The sequence below is a fragment of the Muntiacus reevesi genome, chromosome 4 (genome assembly GCF_963930625.1).
Source record: "Muntiacus reevesi chromosome 4, mMunRee1.1, whole genome shotgun sequence".
Classification (NCBI taxonomy): domain Eukaryota; kingdom Metazoa; phylum Chordata; class Mammalia; order Artiodactyla; family Cervidae; genus Muntiacus; species Muntiacus reevesi.
This window is the reverse complement of record NC_089252.1, coordinates 67,247,873-67,272,291: the sequence shown is the minus strand read 5'-3', so window position 1 is coordinate 67,272,291 and position 24,419 is coordinate 67,247,873. Positions and strand designations below refer to the sequence as shown.

Below are 24,419 nucleotides of genomic sequence, written 5' to 3'. Positions count from 1 at the left end.
CTGCGTGTCATTCATGTCTTCTTTGCTCCTGGATGGCAGGGTCTGTTTCCTACACACCAGATGAGTCATTTAACTTAGGGTCTTCACCCTACATGAGAAGTTATATTCTGAAGGGCTGTTCATGATAATTAGAGCTAAGAGATACAAACGCTTTGGTTTCATACAAAGTAAACATAAAGTTATAGGATTTCCATTCCTCTCACTGAAACAATCATGTGAAACAAACACGTGAAAGATTTTTCCTAACCAAGAAAATCTATTGAGAAAATAAATTTTTTAAAATTTTTCTTAAAAAGAATGAAGTGATTTTAATGGATGAAATAGGCAAACAAGGTCCTACTCTATAGCACAGGGAACTATATTCAATATCTTATAATAACCTATAATGGAAAAGAATATGTAAAATGAAATCACTTTGCTGGACACCTTAAGCTAACACAACATTGTAAATCGACTATGCTTCAAAAACAACACAAAAGGAAAGAAATTGAGGGTCAGAGAAGTGAAGTGATTCACCCAAGGTTACTCAAGTAAGTATCAGAACTAGTTCTCTGCTTCTTCTATTTCTCCACAGCAATCTCCCATGTCTCCCAAACTACTTTTTCTTTTTTTTTTTTCTTTTCAGATTTTAAACTTTTTACTTTGTATTGGGGTCTAGCCAGTTAACAATGTTGTGGTAGTTTCAGGTGAGAGGCAATTTTAAATGAAAATATTTCCATTCTGTTGTCATGAGTGGTTTTAATTTGAGCGGCAGCAAATGTCTAAAACACTATGAGTATGTATACTGATGGCAACGATTTCTAAAATTCCAATTTGAGGGTTATTTTAGTGATTTACAGTCTTTTTTTTTTTTAAAGAATCTTGCATTTTAAAAAGTTAGGAATATGTTGCTGCTAAAATACCTGCTATTTCCCCTCATTCTATTATTTCATCTTTGTGGTTAATGTATCATATCAGGTATTTTGAAGTAAAACTACTCCACCTAACTCTCTGATTTTATCTCGTTTGTCTTATTTTGTCCCATCTCCATGCTGTTTAAAAGCTATTTTTTATTACTACCTTTTTTTTGCTATGAGCACATGAAGACATTCCTGTATTAGAAATCTTCCGCTGGAATTTCTGCCTCCATCCCCTATTAAAAATAGATGCACACCCTACTCAATACTCTATTATAACCTATATGGGAAAGGAATCTGAAAAAGAATTCATATATTGATATGTATACATATAACTGGACCACTTAGCTATACACCTGTAATGAACACATTATAAATCAACTATACCCCAATATAAAATAAAAATTAAATTTAAAAAATAAGGGACTTCCTTGGAAGTTCAGTGTTTAATACTCTGTGATTCCACTGCAAGGAGTGCAGATTTGATCCCTGGCTGGGGAACTAAGATCTTGTGTACTGTGAGGCATGGCCAAAAATTAAAAATAAATGAATAACGTTTAAAATAATAATAAATACAAAGTAAAAAAAATTAAAATAGACATACAGGAAAATATCCCAGAGCTAAGGAAATCAGCCTCAGCCCTTCCCTGCTGGGAGCTGAGTCTGGCAATCTGCCTATGCAGAACGCAGTGGTTGCAGGAGCCTGGGCATCTGGCTGAGGACTTGGGCAAAGGAGCCATCAGAGCATTTCTGTCCCAAGTCTGCTGACACTTCAAGGTAGGAAAATGAGTGTGGAATTGACTGAGCAGCCTGCCTCTGGCTGACCCTCCCACCCTGGTTAATTTTCATCTGGTATTGAACCCACAGGTCGCCCAAGGAGTCCTTGAACGAGAATCTGTGCTCACCCTGAACATAACAGGGAAAGCTGGAGCCAACTTGGACCTCCTGGTGGAGAATATGGGGCGTGTGAACTATGGCCCATCTATCAACGATTTCAAGGTAGGCCCAGCCTCCCTATTGGGAGTAAGACTCAAAGGGTGACAGAACTGTGCCTAAGTCATTGGGGAAGTTTCTGTAAATCCACATAAAGACTCTCCTGCATACACTCTTTCCTTCCAGCCCTGTTCATGTAGAAGTAATTTTCTGTTTTGGTTGTGCTGGGCCTTGGCTGCTGCGCACAGGCTTTCTCTAGTTGGGACAACACTCTTGTTGCAGCGCATGGGCTTCTCGTTGCGGTGGCTTCTCTTGTTGGTGGAGCCACAGGCTCTAAGAATTATGAGCTTCAGTAGTTGCAGCTTGTGGGCTCTAGAGTGCAGGGGCTCCAGAAGTTGTGGCTCATGGACTTGGTTGCTCCAAGGCATGTCAAATCTTCCCGGACCAGGGATTGATCCCGTGTCCCCGGCACTGGCAGGCAGATTCTTATCCACTGTACCACCAGGGAAGTCCACATAGAAATAATTTTTAAAAGCCCACCCCCTCCTTTGCCAAATTTGATGAGTAAATTTACCTGATTTGTTTTGCAACCTAGAAGTTGGGTTATTTTGAAGATCTGTTTTCCTCTGTAGATATGAGAAAGTTGAGCTTTGCAAACAGAACCCTTGCATTTGAGTTCAGTCATCCTTTAGCAAGAAACAGAAGGAGGAAGCCACCGCACCATGCTTTTCCTTTGCTTAAAAAACCCACCGAGCCTGCAAAAGGCACTCCGTTGCTAACAAAGCCAACTTAGCATTTGTTCTGCTGCTTTCTGGGTGTGGACAAACTCTTGAATTTTAGAAAGCCTTTCCCTCTGCACACTGCTCTCACCTCTCTTGGTTAGTCTGTGCCTAGGCGTCTTGTCCAAATATGTTTTTCTGACGTACATTTTGAGAGCACTGTTCAGTAAATGTTTGTTATGCTCATACTCTGTGTGTGCTCCATGCGGTGCTTTTGGGGGAAGGCGAGGATGTTGAGATACAGGCTGCCTCTCGGGTAGCTCCCCACATGCTAGAGGAGGGAAGGCTGCACCTCAGGAATGACGGCAACACCCATGACAGGACAGGTGTCTGGGGCTATCTCCTGACCCTCCTGGGGGCCTCTCCGAAGCAAAGCAGTGACACTCTTAGAGAACAGTCGTGCAGGGGCCACTTTTGTCTCCAGTATAAAAGAAATGTCCCTGCCACCGTCCTTGTGGTCAGACTAATTAATGGTCGTCCTGCTTGGCTATCATAGGCCACACTGACCCACAGAGTGACAGGGACTCTTGGGAAATGTCCCGGTCCCCAGGACCCAGCAAAGAGCCTGGCACACAGCTGCGTGGTTAACACTTATTGAATTACTGATTGGGCCACTGAGGCATGGTATTGAGAGGTGTCGGAGAACAAATGTGGGATCGAAAAGTTCCCCTCATGAAAGGCTGTGAAGAGGAAGCCAGATGAGCCATGGACAAAGGCTTCCATGCAGTGTCTGGTGCCATGGACACCCCAAGCCCTTGCCCCCACTGGACAAATAGAGCAACTTCAGAATGTGAGTCTCAGGCTCCCCATCATTGTCACAGACCCTTCTATCCTTTCACAGTGGGCCAAGTGTGCCTTTGTATTCTCCCCCCACCTCCATTCACTCTCCCATCCTCAAAACCATCATTTCTTCTCTTCTGGCCATGTCTCTGAACCAAACACTGAAGACTGGGGATTTGGGGTCTAAAGCTCTGGCCTTGAGCCAGATCTGTGTCACTCTGATGTACACACAGTTTGAGTTTCATGTGCTGTTGGTGTTTCATATCCCAGTATGCTTTTCCCAGGAATTCAGGGCTGGAACACAGTCACGTGAAGCCTCTCTCCACCCCCATCTTTACCCCCCAGCTCATCACTCTGTTTCTCTTTTACAGGGTCTTGTTTCTAACCTGACCCTTGATTCTGAAATCCTCACCGACTGGGAGATCTTCCCGCTGGACATGGAGGATGCAGTACGCAGTCACCTGGGGACCTGGGATGGCCGTGACAGCGGCTACCACATTAAAGCCCGTGCACACACCCCACCTACCTACGCACTCCCGACCTTTTATGTGGGTAACTTCACTATTCCCAGCGGGATCTCAGACTTGCCTCAGGACACCTTCATCCAGTTTCCTGGATGGACCAAGGTATGTGTCTTCATGGAAAGTATTTGCGTTTAGGCCTCAGATGTCTTCTTTTCTGTGTCTGATATAGCATCAAAAAGACTGCTAACGGTGTGCTGCATAAGACTCAGGGGAGTGGAGGGTTTTCTGTGGAAGTTTATCCATTTCTCAGGAGCAGGGCCATAGCAGATCTTCAAAGATGCTGTGGTCAACCTGAAGGTACACCGTCTAGCCCATTTTCATTGACAACTTTCTTTAGCAACTTCCTCCTTCCCCTAAGGAAAATCATACCTTCTTTGAAAAGTGACTAGGAAGAGCATTTCTTGTTTATACTGAAGAAAATCTGGCCCAGGCAAAGGGGCAGATCTCTGGGAAGCCTGTTTTCTCTTGTTCACACCTAACTCTATACTCTCCAGACCACCCCACCTCTGTATGAGGATGCTCCCACCCCCGGGGTGCATCCACCCCTGTCTGTGGGATCCTCAAAAAGCTCCCCCCTGGCCACTTTACTGCCTGCTTCATTCTCCTTTATTCTTTGAAGACATGTCTTCTTTCACCATTGTCTTCTCTACTTCAAGTCCTATTTTCATCCTAGAAGACCTTATCATTGCTCAAGTTATTCATTCAACAGATATTTTAGTGGTTTCTGTTACTGAGACTGGGTCCAGCTGCTCGCCACCCTAAAGCTAATAAAGAGGTCAGGGTGGTGGAAAGGCAAGTTTGCTTTATTTAATTCAGAGGCTGACAACACTGGGGGAGGGCAGAATCCTGTCCACGGGCTGACTCCCCCACCGCTGACAATCAGTGGGCAAGGGCTTTTATAGGTGGAGGGAGGAGCTACATGCAGAAACAGCACAGTCAGCTCTGACAGTCATCTTGAAATTGGTCATGCAGTGGTCTGAGCAGTGTCATCTTGATTGTCTTAAGTACAGTTAATCTTCAGTTCCAGGGTCGGTTTGTTCCCATTTCCCTGGGGCCAGTTCTCAGAATTGTGGCACCTTATGTCATGGCTGCAGTCTGGTCCTCATGTAATTAAATTCTTCCATCTGGTGGGAGTTTCAGTGTCTACAACACAGCTCCAAGAATATGGCTCAGAATACTACCTATAACCATTGAGAAGAAACTAAAGGTCTTTAACTTTGCTTACTGGCTAAACCATTATCATTTTGTCCTGTTTGATTGTTTTCCTTTGCTTATGTATTTTCCCAATTCTCTGATTAAACTGGTTAAAGTTTTCTACAGACAAAAGGCAGGCAGAGGATGTGTGGGGTTGGGGACCATAGGGTCTTGTTCCCTTTCAATCCACCCCTTTTTGACACTCTTCAAGATTAAGGAGAGATAGATACAGAGCAAGAAACGGAATAAAAGTTTTGAATAGAGAATAAAGTTAATAATAAAGTTGGCAGAGGAACTTGGTTTTAGTTCCATTTCTCTTCCAGTATTCCCCAATTCTTTGAGGCAGTGGGGTGCTGACTGCTCTGGTTCCTTTTTGCTGAAATGGGGTACACTCCTGCCTAATTTGGGGAATGGACACAGCGTTGGAAATAATCTCAAGTCTCAAGTTTAGCATCAGTATTTTGTATCGTGAAAACATGACCTCTGTCTGATTGTCTTGTCACAACACCTGGATAAATGCTTAAAAATTAGCAGACATATTATGGATGAGGATAATAATCAAAATGCATCTTTGAATTATTCTCTGAATGTATTTTCTTCTTAATGGTTAAAGCAGATGTACAATGTATATCTAACAGGCCATAAGCCGCTATTTGGAATACTGGAGTGAGCTGCCATTTCCTTCCCCAAGGGATCCTCCCACCCAGGGATCGAACCCAGGTCTCCCACATTGCAGGTGGATTCTTTACCATCTGAGACACCAGGGAAGCCCTGGTTAGCCTAAAGTGCAAATTAAATCATGTATAAGCCAGAATGACCCCCATGCCTCAATATGTGAAAACTTCTTCTACCATTTTCCCCTTTCAATTGTAAATCTTCCCATAAAAAGCGCTGATAATATATTTTTCCACTGTTGCCAGAGTGGCTCAGTTTTTGCCTGCTCTGGATCCATTCATATCCCTCGGTGCTAGGCCGACTTTTTGTTTATATATTTATCTAGTCATCCACACTGGGAGAAAACTAACTAGACATAACAAACAAGCATAGCGAGGTATGCTGACAGGGAAGCATTTTATAGGTCATACATTTTATTGATTATACCCAATCTTTACACATTATTAGTAAACTTAAAGGCAGCAATGACACACATCATGAGTAGTTATACTCTGTGATAACTTGATTAAACAATTTTTTCCATTCTGAACATTGGGGTCAAAAGTATGATTAGAAGAAACACAACAGCTTTCCATTAGAATTCTGTCAATTTTTTAACAGTATTTTTCTCTGAGATTCCTCAGGGGCCCTCTGAAAAACTCAAAGTTACCTAGATAAAGAAACTTACAATCTGTTATCAAAAGCAGCACAATATTCCAGGAAAACTGCTCTCGTAACAGAGAAAACCAAATTGCTGCCCTGTATCAGCTTACTGTTAAAATTCATTTACCTTATTAAATTCAATCTAATTTTAATCAATCTTAAGTGTCCAAAATTCCTTTCTCCTAGTACTCTGTTTTTCTTTACAAAAAAGGATACTTTCTATGTCCATTTTAGTTTCTCACTAATTTTTTTCCCACCCAAAAGTTATTCTCCTTTTATCCTTCAACAAAAATATCTCCAGGGAATTCCCTGGAGGTGCAGTGGTTAGGACTTTGAGCTTCCACTGCAGGGGCACAGGGTTGGTCCTTGGTGAAAACTAAGATCCCGCATGCCACACGGTGGGGCCAAAGGAAAAAAAACAAAATCTCCATCCTTTATATTTTCTCTGGCAGACAACACATATCCTACTTGCTTTATAAACTGAAATGTATCCCTTATCATTTTTACATATTACAATTTTTAACCCTTTTAAAGCCTTAACAAAACTAAGAAACAAGTAGTTGAACTGTTATACCAGCATTTCTGATTGGCAAACTTAAGAACATATTCCATAACCTCTAAAAACATACATTTTTTTCATAGCACAATTTCTCTTTAATGTGGTACAATATGTGTATTTAATAATATGCATTTATTGTGTTTAAATCTAAGCCCTCTTTCCTTTTTTCTTTTTGTTTAAAATTATACTAAATAACCCAAGTCTGAAGTCTCAATGTGAGTTGTGTTTGTATTTCAAGGACAAGAGTTAACTTCGAGCTTTCTCCTAAGCATATTTTTGTTTTTCTCAGGGTCAGAATTGTGAAGAGAAAAAAAAAAGTATGTTTTCTCTAACTGCATATGCAAAAATAAAAGGCTGTCATCATAACCAATTTTTTTGGAGTTTGAAGAACACTTGGTGGCCACCAGTGTTCAAAAAATCTTTTTTTTTCTGTAGTCATAGTTTCATAGCTAAAATCTTTCTAATGAATTGAACCTGAATTTTTCACTTTACAAAAGACAAGAATACCAATCACACAAACAGAATACACACTCACACACCAGAAGAAAGAACTGTCATAAATCCCCTGAGAGGATGACGGATATGGAGTCCCAAATAAACACTTTCCAACACAAACAGTCCTCAACATCATACATACATCAGAACCAGTTGGCAAAAATGCCCAAATAGCACTTCAAGCTCAAAAGAGAAGTTATCCGGGTGCACACCCGTGGACTTACTGGGTCTGGGAGCTCCTCAACTCGTCCTGAGGCGTCTTTTCTTCCACCAAGAAAGCGCGTGTTGGCGGCCAGTGCCGACCAGGGGAGAAACAGGGAGGATCCCCGAAACAAATGGTTTCGGCAGCTGGTAGGGATGTCCCCCAAACCTCCTCCCAGGGCCTGAGAGCCATGAGCAATGGCTCCTTGAAGCCTTCCTGGCGCGTCTTCATGGTGGCGGCTTCCCTTGGGGAAAACCCCCAGCAGGCAGGTATCGCGAGAGCTCAGTCTCACGTTGCATCAAAATATGTTAGCGAAAGTGGGTCCAGGTGCTCGGAGCTCAAACCCAATAAAGAGGCAAGGTCAGTGGAAAGGAAAGTTGGCTTTTTTTCAGATGTATGCAACTAAAGGGAGGGCAGGCTCCTGTCCAAAGGCCAACTTATCCTCCTCCCACTGACAAGCAGTGAGCAAGAGCTTTTAAAGGGGATCTTCAGGGTTGTATAGGTATTAGGGAGGGGGCTACAGTCAGCTCTCACAATCATCTTGAAATTGATCATGCAGCGGTCCGACCAGCATTTTGGGTGTTTGTTTTGCTGCACTGCACTGCTTTTGGGATCTTAGTTCCCTGACCAGCGATTGAGCATGGGCTCCCTGTAGTGGAAGTGTGGAGTCCTAACCACTGGGCCGCCAGGAAGTCCCTGACCAGTGCCATCTTGATTATTTTAAGTACAATTAGTCTTCAGATCCGGGGTCAGTTTGCTCCCATTTCCCTGGGGCCAGTTCTTGGAATTGTGGCACCTTATGTCATGGCTACAGTCTGGTCTTCATGTAGTTAACGTCTTCCACCTGTATCTACAGGTTTCAGTATCTACAACACAGCTCCAAGGATATGGCTCGAATATTATCTAAAGCCCTTGAAAAGAAACTAAAGATCCTTGACTTTGCTTACTGACTTAAGTTATTATTATTTTATCCTATTTGATTGTTTTCCTTTGCTTCTGTATTTTCTCAGTTCTCTGATTAAACTTATCCTTTGGCTACAAGGCAGGCAGGAAACATGGTGGGGGGAAGGACGATAGGGTCCTGCTCCTTTTCACTACTATGTACCCAAACTTTGTGCCAGGCACTAAGGATCCAAAAATGAAGAGAACTGGATATGGTTCTTGCTCTCTTGGAACTTAAAAGTCTGGGTGTGTGCTAGTCACTCAGTTGTGTCCAACTCTGTGACCCCACAGACTGTAGACCACCAGGCTCTTCTATCCATGGGATTCTCCAGGCAAGAATACTGGAGTGGGTTGCCATTCCCTTCTTCAGGGGATCTTACCAACTGAGGGATCAAACCCAGGTCTCCTGCATTGCAGGCAGATTCTTTACCATCTGAGCCACAAGGGAAGCCCTCTGGCTCTCATGGAATTTAAAGTCTAGCATACCCAAATCATATCATCATTCAAATTAAATTGATAAAATTGCAGATGCAATGGATGCTAAGAAGAGATATGGAGGCTGACAATAATTGGGCATTTGACCATGTTAAGGAGGTCAGGGAACATGATGGACAGGTGGACATGATGCTTGACAGAGATAGAGGGGTTGAATAGGACTTAACATGGCAGAAAGGGGAGGGAAACATATGCCAGGCAGAGGAGAAAGCATATGCAAAAGTTATGTGGTTAGAGGGAAAAGTGGCCAGAATGAGACACTTAGAGAGAACTCAACTGTATGGAACACAGAGAGGAGGGAGTGTGCTTCAGAGAAGAAGCTAGAAAGTGGGTAGAGATTAGATCGGGACAGGGTATTAAACCACATTACAGTTTTATCTTTCTTTTGAGAGCCACCAAAACAGAGTGACATGGTATGGGTCGTGATGCAATGAGTTTCTGTGACCCCGGGATGGACTGGGCTCAGGAAAACTGTCTGGGAGGCTGGATCATAGTTTCATTGCCAGACTGGGTTGGTGGGAGACAAGATGGTAATGACACACTATTTGAGAAATGTTTGTAGTTAAATCCATAAAGAGGTAGTGATAGATTGGATATAGGTATTTAAAGAGAAGGACATATCAGGTTACTCTCAGGTTCTAGGCTTGCTGCTAGGAAGATGACACGATTTACTGAAAGAAGGAATTTCAAAAGAGGATTTGTGCTAGAAGAGCATGGTCATGAGTTTGGATGTGGACAGTTGAGTTAGGCCATGGGGAACAGTGGAGAGAAGGTTCTCGAGGAGGCTGTTAGATTTATGGGTGGGTATTTAGAGGAGGAGGGATCTGGGCTGGGAATATATGTAAGAGATCATTTGTATATGGATTGTCATTGAAGACATGGAGTAGACAAGTTCCTCTAAGGAGACAGGATGCAGAAGGAAGAAAGGAAGACATTGAGCTGACCTTTGAGAGACACAAACATGATGGAGAGTGAGGAGAGACCAAACAAATGGGAGGAGAACAGCATTTGTGCTGCCAAGAGGCAAGTGAGATGAAGACTAAAGCACCTCTGCTGGATTTAGCACCAGGGGTCACAGAGACCCTCAGTAAGGGCTAAGCCAGTGGAGCGAACACTGCAAGCCAAACAGCCTTCTATTGAGGACTGTAGGGGGAGGAGATGAACACATGAAAAATACAGATACTTGAAGATAAACATTCTTCTTGAGAAGTTTGAATCTGAAGAAGAGGAAAATAATACTGGGAAAAAAGCTGCAAGAGAAGATGCACATGTGAAAGTGAAAGTGAATGTTGCTCAGTCATGTCCAACCCTTTGCCAGAATACTGAAGTGGGTAGCCATTCCCTTTTCCAGGGAATCGTCCCAACACAGGGATTGAACCCAGGTCTCCTGCATTGCAGGCAGATTATTTACCAGCTGAGCTACCAGGGAAGCCGAAGATGCACATGGCATGTGTTTAATAAGTGCCCTTTTATAATGTTTGATTTTTACATGTTTATGGAAATATGTTTTCATTATCATTCTGTCTGAAATATTTTCTAATTTCCCTTAATATCTCTTCTTTGAACCATAAGTTATTTAAATATGCATTGTTTAATTTTTTTTGGCCATACTGCACAGCTTGTGGGATCTTAGTTCCCTGACCAGGGATTGAACCCAGCCCCTCAGCATTGAAAGCACACAGTCCTAAGAACTGGATCACCAAGGAATTCTGTGTTTTTGTTTTTGTTTTAGAAGCATTTCTTATTTTTTTTTTATTTCTAACTTAATTCTTCTATAAAACTTCTGGAAGAAGGAGAAAAATCTTCCTGATCTTGGGTAAGGCAAAGACTTCTTAGACTTGACACCTAATACATAATCCTTAAAGGAAAAAATTGATAAATTAGATTTTATCAAAATTGAAAATATTTTCCCTTCAAAAGACATTATTAAGAAAATGAATATCCAAACCACAGATTGGCAGAAAATGTTTTCAACTCATATATCTGACAAAGGACTTGGTTCTAGAATATATAAAGAATTCTTATAACTCAGTAATAGAAAATAACCAACCCACTCAAAAAATGGGCAAAGGACTTGCATGGACATTTCACCAAAGAAGATAAGTACATGAAAAGATGCTTAATGCTCAACATCATTAAGGAAGTGTAAATCAACCACAATGAAATACCCCTTCACACCCACTAGAATGGCTGTAATATTAAAAGATGAACAAGAACAAATGTTGGCAAGGATGTGGGGAAATGGGAACCCTCCTACATTGCTAGTGGAAATGTAAAAATGATACAAACACCTTGGAACATAGTTTGGCAGTTTCTTCAATTTCTCCTAAAATTACCATAGGATTCTTCAATTCTACTCCCAGCTGTTTCCAAGAGAAATGAAAACATGTGTCTACACAAAGACTTACATCCAAATATCCATAGTAGCATTATCAAAGTAACCAAGAGTTGGAAATAATTCAAAATGTCCATCAACTGATAAATGGGGAAATAAACTATGGAATATCCATGCAATGGAATGATATCCCACAATAAAAAAGGGCAGACTACTGATACAGGCTACAACATGGATAAATCTGAAAAACATTATGCTAAGTAAAAGCAGCCAGTCATAAAAGACCACATATTGTGTGATCCCACTTGTCTGAATTATCCAGAAAAGGCCAATCTATACAGCCAGAGAGTAAATGAATGGCTGCCTAGGACTTAGGGTGGGAATACAGAGTGACTGCAAATGGGCATGGGGTTTCTTTTTGGGGTGATGGAATTGTCCCCAGATTAAATTGTGGTGATGGTTGCAAAATCTTCTTAAATTTATTGAGATTTGGTTTATCGCCCAAGCATATATTTCCTGGTGAACATACTTCTGTAATTTTAAGCTCTATGATCCTCTCTCTGGCCATATGTTTCTGTCCCTCAAAACTCTCAAGGCTCCCAGGTCTACTTTTGGATCTTGTGGATGACTTGAAACTCCACCACCAGGGCCACAGTTCTTCCCTATCCTGCCTAGACAACATCATCATTTTTCCCCCCCTTAGGAGCCGTCAATCCACTGGCCCCCTTGCCCTTCCACTCCTTGTTCACCCTCACTGGGAGTGGGTTCACCACTGGCCTCTGCTAGTTCATCGGTAACTAAGGACCCCTGGTATGGCCTCTCCGGCATATTCGTTCCTTCATGTCTCCAAACTCTGGAGGTACCCAAGCTGCCCAACAGTCCTTGGCCTCTGTCTTCCCTATCCCCAGCTGGCCTCTGACTCTCACCACCTCCCCTAAACCAACTACCTCCTCCCCACCTCCTCCACTGAGGACTCACCCTACTTGACGCTATCAAGTGAGATCCTTTGTTCCTCAGCTTCCTGTCAGACTTATCTCTCTGCCTCCACCCTCACTTCCTGCCCAGTGGCCTCTAGAAAGAAGTGTAAGCTCCAAAGCCCCTCCCCACCGTCTTCCTCCAGGCCGAGATCCTCTTCTCTCTCTTCCTCCTCCAGCATTTTGTCAGCTTTCCCGTCTTCTCTCCAACTCCCTGTTGCATGCAGCCCAGAAACAATATCTAGGGACGCTGGGACCCGGAAAGAAAGTATAGGCTGACCTGGAAACAAAGTGTAGCCTGACCCGGAAACAAAGTGTAGCCTTCACTGGATCGTCCTAGTGGATTGCGCATGCTCATTCTTCTCTCCCTCCCTCTTCCTCACCCTGCCCCTCCACCCGATCCCCCTCTTCTCCCTCTTGGTGTCCTCTGTTCACACTTTTTCATTCCCTCTCTGTGCCCACTGAGTCTTCACAACTTGAAGACTGGCATTAACTCCTCTCTGAAACCTTCTAGACCCTCTGTCCCCCTTGATCCCCCTAGAGCCCAGTCTGGACTCAGCACCCGTGACACTTCATCACTTGAGCTGTCGCCCCAGTTTCACCCGCTGAGCATAAGTTTCACGAAGGGCATTTTTTTTAAGTGCCTGGTTTATTTGGCCTCCTCCCTGGGCCTGGTTGCTCTGTTACTGCCTTCAGGTGGAAGAGGGAAATTGCTTATGTTGCTGGGTCCCTTGCAAGAAACCTCCTGGAGGTGAGTTTGGAGGTGAGTGGAGTGCAGACCTTGCGAGGGTCCCGTTGGTGAAGAGAGACTTGGCTGTTGCTGGGGGTATGGGACCAAGGCCCACGAGAAGACCCAACACAAACGGTGGCCCACTAGGTGGTATCAGTTCCGTGGCTTAGAGAAAGAACTTTCAAGAGATGCAATCCATAAAGACAGCATTATCTTTCCCAGGAGTTATGAGCAGGGCTGGAGCTTGACATACACCCAAAGGATGGATAGTCCTTTATCAGAATCAGAGGTTATGTCAGGGAGGGAGCTTCAAGTGAAAGAATACTAGATACAAAGGAAAAAGTAAATGGAAAAGCATAACATGTTTTTGGAGGTCATAAGGGTTCACCTTGGCCAGGTCATGGAAATGTCACACCCAAGAGTTACTGACCCAGGCGTTTCGCTCAGCCCTTAAGAGACACTATCTTTATAATCATCAAAGGAGCCCCGTGTGGTAGGATGTCCTGGTAGTGACTCCAGTTTGCAGATGAGCAGATAGAGGCTCAGAGACCTGAGTATCTGGTGTGAGGCACAGACATGCTGGTGGAAAGGCTCCCCAGCCCTAGGTCTGTCTCACTTGGAGGCCCAAGTGAAAAGGCCAGCAGCACCTACAGGGCCTCGAAGACCGGGCGGAGCTTGTACTAATGGTCCAGGCTAAAGCTCTTCACTTACTTAGTCTGATGGGTTTTCTGCACCTTTATGCTTGAAAAGTTCATGTACAGGACTCAACAGGTGCTGCAGTGGATCAGAATCCTCTTGCCAATGCAGGGGACACATGTTCCATCCCTGGGGAGATTCTGTGTGCCGTGGAGCAACTAAGCCTGTGAGCCACAACTACTGAGCCTGCGCTCTAGAGCCCTCTGTGCTCCAAAGCAAGAGAAGCCACTGCAGTGAGAAGCTCCTGGACAGTAACTAAAAGTAGCCCCCACAGCCCCCCTCGCCACAACTGGAGAAAGCCCACAAAAAGCAACCAAGAGCCAGCACAGTCAAAAGTTTAAAAAAAAAAAAAAAAGTTTAATCTTAAAGTACATGTGCACACAATATTTATGAATGTTTCAGGGTGTTTAGAACCCAAGAAACTCATCTAATTCATATGTCTGATCAAAAACTAGTATGCCAGGGAACTAAGATCCCACATGCTGCATGGTTCAGCCAAAAATAAATGTAAAAACTGGTACACAAATATACACAGCAGCATTACCCAGAATTAATCAAAATCAACTAAAAGATCAAAAAACCCAAGTGCCCCTCAACTAATAATGAATAAACAAACTATGGTCTACCCATTTAATGGAAAATTATTTGGCAGTATAAACAAACGAACAGGACTTTGCTGGTGGCTCAGTGGTAAAGAATCCACCTGCCAGTGCAAGAGACATGGGTTCGATTCCTGATCTGGGAAGATCCCACATGCTTCAGAGCAACTAAGCCCATGCACCACGATTACTGAAGCCTGTGCGCCCTCACACTCTTGCTCCACAAGAGAAGTCACCACAGTGAGAAGCCTACACACCACAACTGGAAAGTAGCCCCTGCTCACCACAACTAGAGAAAAGTCCACACACCAATGAAGACCCAGCACAGCCAAAAATAAGTTAATAAATAAAAATCTTAAAAAGACAAATGAACGACATGGATGAACCTTGAAGACATGGATGAACCTTGAAAACATGTTCCATGAAAGAAGCTAGTCACAAACCATATATATCATGTGATACCATGTATATGAAATGTCTGGAACAGGCAGATCTATAGACACAGGAAGATTAGTGGTTGCCTAGAGCAGGGAAAAGGGGGTATTGAGGGAAAATGCCGTGGGAGGGGGGGCAGATACTAAAGACTGAAGAGTTTTTCTTTGGGGTGATGGTTGGATTTCTCGTTAGTAAACTAATAACCACTGAGTTGTATACTTGAAATGAGGGAGTTGTGTAGTATGTGAATTACATCTCAGTAAAGCTTTACACACACACACACACACACACACACACACACACACACACACACACACACACACACACACACACATGAGATTTGTGAGCCTGGGTTGCCTAGGTCTGAAGGTCAGAGAGCACACATTTATCATGCCTAGGACAGAACATGCGCATTTTCTATTCTGTTCTGGTGAGCGGTGGTCCCTGTTCCCATGGACCGTCCAGGCCACCTCCTGAGGTTCTGAGTGATGGGCAGATGCACCGCAGACAGATCACACACACCACACCACACCCCCCCGCAGGGCATGGAGTTCTGAGTGTGGGAGGACGCGCACTTAGCAGTTCAGGGGGATACAGAGGGGATGGACCACCCAAAGCGTGGGCGATTTCTAAGACTCTGCCCTGGGCACCGCCTCCAGCTGGGAGGCCCCATCCAGGCCCCTGTTCTGACCCTTTGACTTCTGCCATTCACTTGTTATAGAGAAACTACCTTGATGGGGTGAATGAAGTCACTGATAAGGAGATTCAGGAGATTAAAAAAAAAGTCACTTCTGATTAATCGGCCGTACTTGAGCCGGATGTGGCTTTCTGGTTAAATGCCCGAATGTCAACTGGGATTTCTTTGGGAAGTTGTCTGACATGTTTTGCTTCATCCGAGAGACCCAGGCCAGCGCTTTGTCTGCATAGAACTCTCGTCCGACTACAAACTGCCCACAGTGAGCATTGTTCTTCAGTGCTCCAGCTTGTCAGATGGGCCAGACCTAAAACCCTTACTCTGTCTGCAGTGACGAGTGTGCTGTTTCTCTCTCCTTCAGATGCATGTGGATGACACCACATGCATATCCTCTGTAGACTTCCTGCGTTTTTTACCACTTTGAGTTGGTCTGGGTGCCTAGCAGAGCATGGGGGTGAGAGGGGTGGGATAACTTCGGCTTTTCCCCCTACCAGAATTAAGCTTTGAACATTAAGAAGCAACATAGAGGGACCTCCCTGGTGGTCCAGTGGTTAGAACTCCAAGCTTCCTCTGCCAGGGACAGAGGTTCGATCCCTGATCAGGGCACTAGGATCCCACATGCTGGCGACCAAAAAAAATCAACATTGAATACAGAGGAAAAGCAAGAAGCTGTAAAAGGACCATGGATAAAAAAAAATTTATAATGAAGGGTTGATAAATATCTTCTATTTGGAGACTCTTTTTTTGAATCTTGCTTTTGAAATTTCCAGCTGTCTAATCATTTGGTCTTTCTGGTGATCAGTCCTATCCTGAGGCCTAGTCACCAGAAAGACAATGTGATTAGACGTTGGAACTTTCAGCCCATCCCTCCTCAACCTCTGGAGTTAGGGTCAGGGCCTGAAAATGGAATTCTATAAAAAAAAACTTTAGAACAACAAGATTCAAGGAGCTTTTGGGTTGGTGAACACTTCCAGATGTTGAGAGCTTACACCTGGGCAGGAGGTGCACATGGAGATGGCAGGCAGCTCAGCCCTGCACCCCTAATACCTTGCCCTGTGACTCTTTTTCGTCTGGCCATTTCTGAGTTGTGTCCTTTATAATAACCCCATAGATATCAGTACAGTGTTTTTCTGCATTCTGTGAGCCACTCTAGGATATTATTGAATCTGAGGAGGGGCTCATGGGAATCCCCAACGCCCAACTGGTTGTTCAGAACTAGGACTCCAGAGTTTGGAGCCTACACAGCTGGAGGTATGGCGCTCTCAGCCTCTGAGGGGGACGACCCAGGGGTATGGTGGGGCCACAGACCACGCAGGTACTTCCTGCTCATTTAGGAAGAGCTGTCCACTCTTGGTCATCACAGGGCGTGGCCATGAAGTCTGGAACACAGCATTCAGCATAATGAAATTGTGTCATCTCTGTTTCTAGACTTGATGGCCGTCTTCTAGATGGCCTGTCAATCTTGAGTCTGTATGGATAATTCTGTGCAGGTTGCGGGGGCCGGGCTGTATGATGCAAGTTAAAGGGGAGACTTCAACATTTATGGGAATGCAGCAGAAAGGTGCCTGTCAGGCACGGACTCAGTCTGTAGAGTGGAGGGTGATGCGGAGGAACTCTGCTCCCATGCTCCTCGGAAGCTGTCCCTGCTGAGACCACTGGCACCCGCTTGGTGACATGCTCCCCAGACATTTCTCACTTAACTCCTTGGCAAGTAACGTCTGACACAGGTAACCACTCCCTCCCTTGAAGCTCTCCTGATGCCTGTGACCCAACTTCTGGTTTCCTGCCCTGTCTTCATTCCTTCTCAGGTTTTGCTTTCTCTGTGTTTCAGTTCTCAGGACTTGATTCAGGGCCCTCTGCTTACACTTTTAGGGGCGCTCATCCCCATGGATGTAACACCCCGGTTTCCAGCTCCAGCTCGTCATTTTTGAGAGCGGGGAACACCACATCCAAGAACCAGGGGGGACTGACCACTGGAGGCCTCAGAGGCACCTCTTGTCTGATACGTATAAGACAGACCCTTCCTCCTCATTCCCCCAAAGCTTGCTCTTCTGCAGGAGAAGACAGGGACAAGGAAGGAAGCTGGCCTTTAGTGCAGCAGAGAGGATGAAAAAGGGGCCCAGCTATGGGAAATAATACCAGCAGTCTTGTGGAGAGCTCCCTGCACACCAGCCACCATGCAGAGTGCTCACCTGAGCCATCTCACAACAACCCTGGGAGAGGTACAGATACGACGGAGGTGGAGACTTGGAGATGGCGTTTGGAGGCTAATTAGTGAAAGAGGAGCTGACTAGTAGAGGATAACCCTATTCTTGTGAAATTGGGTTCAATGACATCATTTACTTTACTGAAAAGTAGCATTCTGCTGTACATTGATGCCATGGAGTGGTGTATCAGTTAGCTTTCGCCGTCTAAAAAACCACCCCAAACTTAGTGGTTTCAAAGAGCAACCCTTTATTTAGCTTCTGATTTGGAGTGTTGGCAGATTGGGTTGTGGTTCCGCTGGTCTTGGCCGGGCAAGCCCTTCCAGTAGGCGAGGAGGCCCTCCTCCTGGGGTTTGGCTGAGACCATACAGATCAGTCTATGTCTCTCTCATCATCTAGCAAGCCAACCTGGGCTTGCTCATATGATGACTGGCAGTGCTCAAAGAAAAAAATGCAGATGTGCAAGGATTCTTAAGACCCAAGTCAGAATTCACATATCACTTCTTCCATGTTCTTTGCCCAACACTCGACCAGTCCCATCCAAATGCTGTGAAGAACTGGGCATTTCTGCAGCCTGCCGTGAAGTCTTAGCCCTGTGTGACCCTACTTTCATTCTGAATTTGATATGCTTTTTCAACTCTTTTTGGCCTGATTTACAGTTATCCTACCCCCAACGAAGTTTACTATTTCCACTTCATTCATTGTTTCTAATCACAAGTCCTGTGAACTTGGAAACTAGATAGACACCTTTGTCCAAATGTATATTAATTTAGTAACAAGGCTTGTAAGAATTGTGTGCCAACAGGAGTAAATGGGCTCTGAGTAAAGGAGAATCTCCTACAAATTTTAGTGCATGGACTCTGCAACAACTAATATATGGCTGCCTAGAGATGGTTTTCACTTACCAGTTCTTAGCTTCATTCCAGGAGTGTGAGGACGCATGAGGACAGTGATAGGGGAGATGCTCCATAAAAAGATCAAGCAATGGTGGCACCCTGGGGGAGTTGAAAAGGAAGGAATTTATCTTTTGGGGTTTGCTGAGAGCAGGAAGTGACTCATCTTTTATGTTAATATTCTGCATTTTCGTGGCTTCGATTCTATCTGGGTCTGTCCTAAAATACAGAGAATCGTAAACTTTTTACTCTAAGACAAAGGAGGAAGGAAAGGATTTGCATCAGCTACAGATTTAGGGTCTGAAGGAAGGGGAGATTTTGGTTTTCTCCTGTGTGGAGGTTTATTTAACATCTTATCTCTCACTGTTTTACTTTTTCTTTCTTTGCTTTTTCCTCCCAAGTTAGCCCCATAAATACTCGTGAATCATGCATGTGAGAACCATTTAACCTTGAGAAATGGACCTTTAAGTCCTCCAAGTGTCTAAATGTCTTCTTCCAGAGTAGAACAGAGTCAGCATTCAACCCAAGTTTGGTGTTGTTAAAGGAACTCCTGACCACATTTGAAAATGTTGAAGCTATGAGTTAAACCAGGATTGAATCTTTTGCTTTATGTTCTCAGAGAGTTCTGTTTATCTGGAGAATTGAAAACAGACAGACACATGTCTGTCTGATTAACACAGAAGCAAGTCAGTCTCTGCCAGGAACCTGTCCTTCACTGGAACTATTACCACCATGGTGGTAATATTTAGCAGAGAGCGGGGAGTCTGTCAAGGGTCAAGCCACAGTCAGAGAAAGTCAGCATTTGTCATGGAGATGTTTCAGCTGGGACAACCCAGGGAAACTCTGAAGCCATCGGTGTTCGCTCTACAGATGCTCGGCCTTAGTATGTATTAATACTTAACTGTGTTGATTAATAAGAGTGTGTCTGCTTTTAGGAACTTTCCTGGAGGTCCAATGGTTGGGACTCCGAGCTTGCGCCTCAAGGGGCACAGGTTCTATCCCTAGGCGGGGAACTAAGATCCACAGGCCACATGGCTAGAACAAAAGGAAAAAAAACAGTTATATTCTGTTTTTAGATCACATGGGCCTACTCTCCCCCCACCAATAATTTCAGCATAATTTTTTTTTTTTAAAGAGAAACAAGAATCAGAATGTATATATACATATATTTTAACAGATTTTTTTTTTCAGTTTGACTCTTTTAAAGTGATTTTTCTTTTTTTTTTTTTTTGGCTGCGCTGGGTCTTAGTTACCATGCGTAGGCTTTCTCTAGTTGCGCAATCGAGGGCCACTCACTGCGCCGGCATCTCATTGCGGTGACTCCTCTTGTTGCAGAGCACAGGCTCTAGAGCGTGGGCTTCAGAAGCTGTGGTACACGGGCTTAGTTGCTCACAGCATGCGGGATCTTCCCGGACCCAGGATTGAACCCATGCCTTCTGCATTGGCAGGCAGATTCTTAATCACTGGACCACCAGGGAAATCCTAAACTGATTTTTTTAGTGCCTTAAAAAATTGTGTTTTAAAAAATCACAGTGTTAATCAAGGGAGTAGGCAAATGCTGCATTGTTCTTCCAGTGAACAGTAGTCCCTAAAATTCTTAAGCTGGGAGGGGGAGAGACAGGAGTATTTTTGAAGTGGGGCTGGGTATTTGCCTGGGCAGAATCGTCCACGAGTCTTACCTCCTGGATGTCGTGGGTGTATATTGTATGTCTCTCTGCTGGGTGCTGAGAAGCTCTCCCTCAACAAGATGGTCTCAGCCTTCCTCTTCATGGAGCCTCTGCTGGAAATAGCTGATAAACCAGTAGTGAAACAAGGGACTACATGTGCAAACAATGACAATAACGAGAAGAATGATATTAAAGGGCAAGCAAGTGACTTGGGATGGAAGGCCCAGGACTGAGGATGGTGACATGACCTTCTCTCTGTGGAGGTGGTGATGGGGTGGACACTTGAGGAATCTGAAGGCTTGGAGTGTGGCAGATAGCCTTGCAGGCTCGGGGTGAAGCATGGTGCACAGGTGAGCGAGCTTGGTGTGGGCAGGAGGAAAGCGGGGAGCTGACCACAAAGGCGAGAGGACCAAGGTGTATGCCCATGGGCCACATACGGGGCTTAGAAGCAGGACCTCATGAGAACTGTCTGATGTTCATGCAACTGCTGTGTGGACCCTGGGATCTAGAGCTAGAGGAACTAGGGGGACCTGCCCGGGTTGGGGTGGAGGGTGGCTCCAGATGCCTGAGCCAACACTGCCGGAATGTGTCTGAAGAACTGGGTGTGAAAGTAGAGAGGAGCAGGGAGATTGGTCTGATGATGGAGTGGTGGGCATTCACCACACCTCTGCTGAGCTCAACAGTCACCGGCCACCTGGCTATTTTATATTTACCTTTGAACTGATTCAAAGTGAAAATTTAGTTCCTCCCTCGCACCAGCTCACCAGCCGCTGGTAAGTGCAGGTAGCTATCTGTGGGGCAGCGCCAAGCCCTCATCTCTGTGGACAGTTCTGTTGACCAGCAGGGCCTCAGAACTAGGTACCATGACCTTGCTCTCGGAATCCTTCATTCCTCTGGGCTGGAAGGGCAACCCAACTGTCAGAGGCATCACTGAACGCCCAGGGACGGATATCTACATGTTAGAGTCATTTAGGTGAGTTAGGAGGCAGAATCCAGGTGGGAGCTGAAGGCTCCAAATGGGTGATAATTTGGGAGAGAAAAGATAACTTAAACAGATAACTTAAACAGATGACTCAAAGCCAGGAGGGTCAGAAGAAAAATTATATCTACTTTGATGAGCAACTAGGAGCAACTGTTAGGGGTTACATCTGTCAGTCACAGAGCAGTCTGGGAAGGGGCCACCTGAGTGTTCACTGGTGGGAGCTGGACCTTCCAGAAATGTGGGGGCAGCTGGGGAAGCGAAAGTTGGAAGAGGGACTGGAGAATCAAAGGTGGATATGCTCATCTTCCTCCCGGGCTGGTCCAGTCGGCACCTCGAGGGGCTCCCAGGAGTAAGTGGTACCCCTGGAGGCTCATGGGGGGGGCGGTCTTTACGGCTGTTGTCTCATGCAGCTACCGCACTATTTGTGAGCAGGGCAGCATTTAGGAGGATAAGCTAGGCCTGGGGTTGTGGGGGGACCAGCGGCGAGCTGAGCCCATAGGTGCCAGCCCCTTGTCTACCCAGGCAAGCCCCCAACAGTGGCCCAGCTCTGTGGGGCCTGCCACCTTCCAGTGTCAAGCAAGATGCTCCTGGGGCCCCAGCCCGCCGCACCCCATCTCCTTCGCCAGATGAATTGCACCCCCTAACCCTGGAAGGAGCCAGGGCGAGCCTTTTCCCACCCAGCTCCCCAGTTCCAATAACTAACACAGGAGACCTGCTCCGTGCAGCTGGAGAGGTATTGGAGGGGCAGCATCTTGGGAGGCACTGGTCCTCAGTGTGGCCAGGACACAGTGTGGAGCCGGGGTCGCCCACACGTGCTGCTCACAGCGCTCTCCCTCTCTCCCCTTGGAGCCCGTCTCCCCCCACCGACCGCAGAGACGGGCTCTGCTGTTCTCTAATACTGCGGAAACGGGGCGCCACCAGATCTTCAAGGTGATAAACCCTGGTGAAGCTGTCGTTGTGTGTACCTTCAGGATGGATCAAGATAGCATATCCCGTGGTAAAAACAAGAGTAAAATAATTCTGAGAAGTGTGAAACTGTCACCCTTTTTCTAAATGACTTATCCCAACAGACAGGTGGCTTTCCATCACTGGCTTCTTTTCACGGGGCCGTGGAGGCCAAGGTCTTTTCATTGGGTGGCGTGAGGGGTGCAGCCACGCCATGCTGGCCACGCACGGCTTCCTCCTCCTGCCCCGTCCCCAGGTACCAGTGGGAGTGGGGACCTGCCCAGAGTCACACAGGCAGGAGGCGGCAGGAATGAGGTTTGAAGCCAGCTGGGAAGCTCGCATCCAGGGGCCCCCTGGGGGCTGAAAATTACCCAAAGGTGAGAACTGAGGAGCTAGCTCCAGGGTGAGCACCCAGAGCTGGGTTCAGGGTCAGGGCTGCAGGGGGCAACCAGGGCGGGCCCTCTCCAGGATGTTCCCCCAACACATCAGGGCCACGGTGGGGCCAATTTTGGTGCTTCTTCCTCCCACCTGTCCTCCTCCCTTCTTCTTTCCTCCCATCCTCTCCCAGGTATTCTGTCTCCCTCTTGTGTGTGACCTCCTCTCCTTCACTCCCTTGCTTTCTCTGTGACAGAATGTTCCACCTATTCCATCAACTGCTAAGTCCAACCTGACAGCAGATTCTAGCTCCTGAGGTCATGCTGTGCAGACACACTGGGGCCTGGTCCCCATTCCTGAGAATTTTTTTCCTCCTTCTGGGTTTTGTGGTGGAAGCTGATTTTTCTGCTCCTAGAAGTTCTTGCAGCTTATAGAATTCTCTGTGCTCCTTGAAGCAAGTCCCCACCTCTCACTCTTATGCTGGTGTGAAAACGATCAAAAGGCAGCAAGAAGGTAGATGCCCACCTGGGCAGCCAGCCTCTACCTCCTCGACCCCCCCCCCATCCTTCTAGAGGGCACATGTGTCTGGGCTGCTGGGCTCCTGCTTACCTCGGGCAGAGGCGGGTGTGTGCAGACAGGCACCCCACCCCCACGTCGCGCCGGACCCAGGACAAAATTCAGAAACTTGGTGAATGTGCCGCAGCATCATCCAGCGCTGACCTACTGAAGCCACAGGAGGGACCAAACATGTCTCTTCCTGAAGCAGGGAGGGTCCTGGGATGAGTGGCTTCTCCCACCCAGCTCCTCCCTGACTTGAGCATCTTCCTGGGGACACAGCCTGCCTCCCCACCCCACCCCCCCGCACCAAGGTTCTTACGCCCCTCAGCAGGGTCGGCATACTCGGTTGATGGTTTTCTCTCTCTCCAGGGTCAGGTGTGGATCAACGGCTTTAACCTCGGCCGCTACTGGCCAGTGCAGGGCCCCCAGATGACCCTGTTCGTGCCTCAGCACATCCTGGTGACCTCGACCCCAAACACCATCGTGGTGCTGGAGCTGGAGCGTGCGCCCTGCCAGGACAGTGGCCCGGAACTGTGCACCGTGGAGTTCGTGGACAAGCCAGTTTTTCGCACAGTTCAGGCCGATAGACATGCAAACTAGGAGCAAGACTCATGACTGACTCCCTGTGAGGAAGACTGTGACCCTTCAGAATTCTAGCATTGCACATACCTCACCTGCTGCTCGGAAGGCCAACGTTCACTTCTGGTTGGAAGATGGGTTAGGCGTGTTCTAACCTAGGTTTCCCTGGTGCCTGGCGGTGCCTGACGCACCGGTCCAGGCTGCGTGGTCATGGGGTGGGGCTGGTAGCCCAGCAACACAGAGGCATCCACAGCGTTGGAAGGGAAGCATTTGAAGTTTTTTTTCTGATTTTTATTCTGTTAAGAATCATGTAGACTTTTTATTAAATAAAATTTGTATTCAAGTGATCTTACTGTTTTTAATGTTAAGCAGGTATTAAATTATAGCTTCTGATTTAAATCATAACTAGACTTGAGTGGGCTGAATAAGCCACTTCACTAAGTTGAGGTTGGTTCAAAGGAGTGGAAAATAGTCTTGTTTTGATCTAGTGGACCATTGCTTTTCTGATTTTGACTTCCTTTTGAATTTCTGTAATACCTACCGGGAGAGCTCATAAACACAACTCCAAATGATTATGCAGACCATCAGCAGTTGGAAAGCATAGATAGGATGGTACATCTGTACAGTGGGAGACACC

At 45.8% G+C, this 24,419-nt stretch overlaps 1 protein-coding gene across 1 annotated transcript in view; it reads left to right on the top strand.

Moving 5' to 3' along the window:
- The window catches only part of GLB1 (galactosidase beta 1), a 101,874-nt gene extending 77,745 nt beyond the window's left edge, over positions 1–24,129 (top strand). Inside the window, exons 14-16 of the mRNA XM_065932930.1 lie at positions 1,764–1,895; positions 3,760–4,014; positions 23,573–24,129. Of these exons, the coding sequence (XP_065789002.1) occupies positions 1,764–1,895; positions 3,760–4,014; positions 23,573–23,803 (618 nt within the window). The 3' untranslated portion in view covers positions 23,804–24,129. The remainder of the gene's footprint in view (positions 1–1,763; positions 1,896–3,759; positions 4,015–23,572) is intronic.
- The last annotated feature ends 290 nt before the right edge of the window (positions 24,130–24,419 follow it).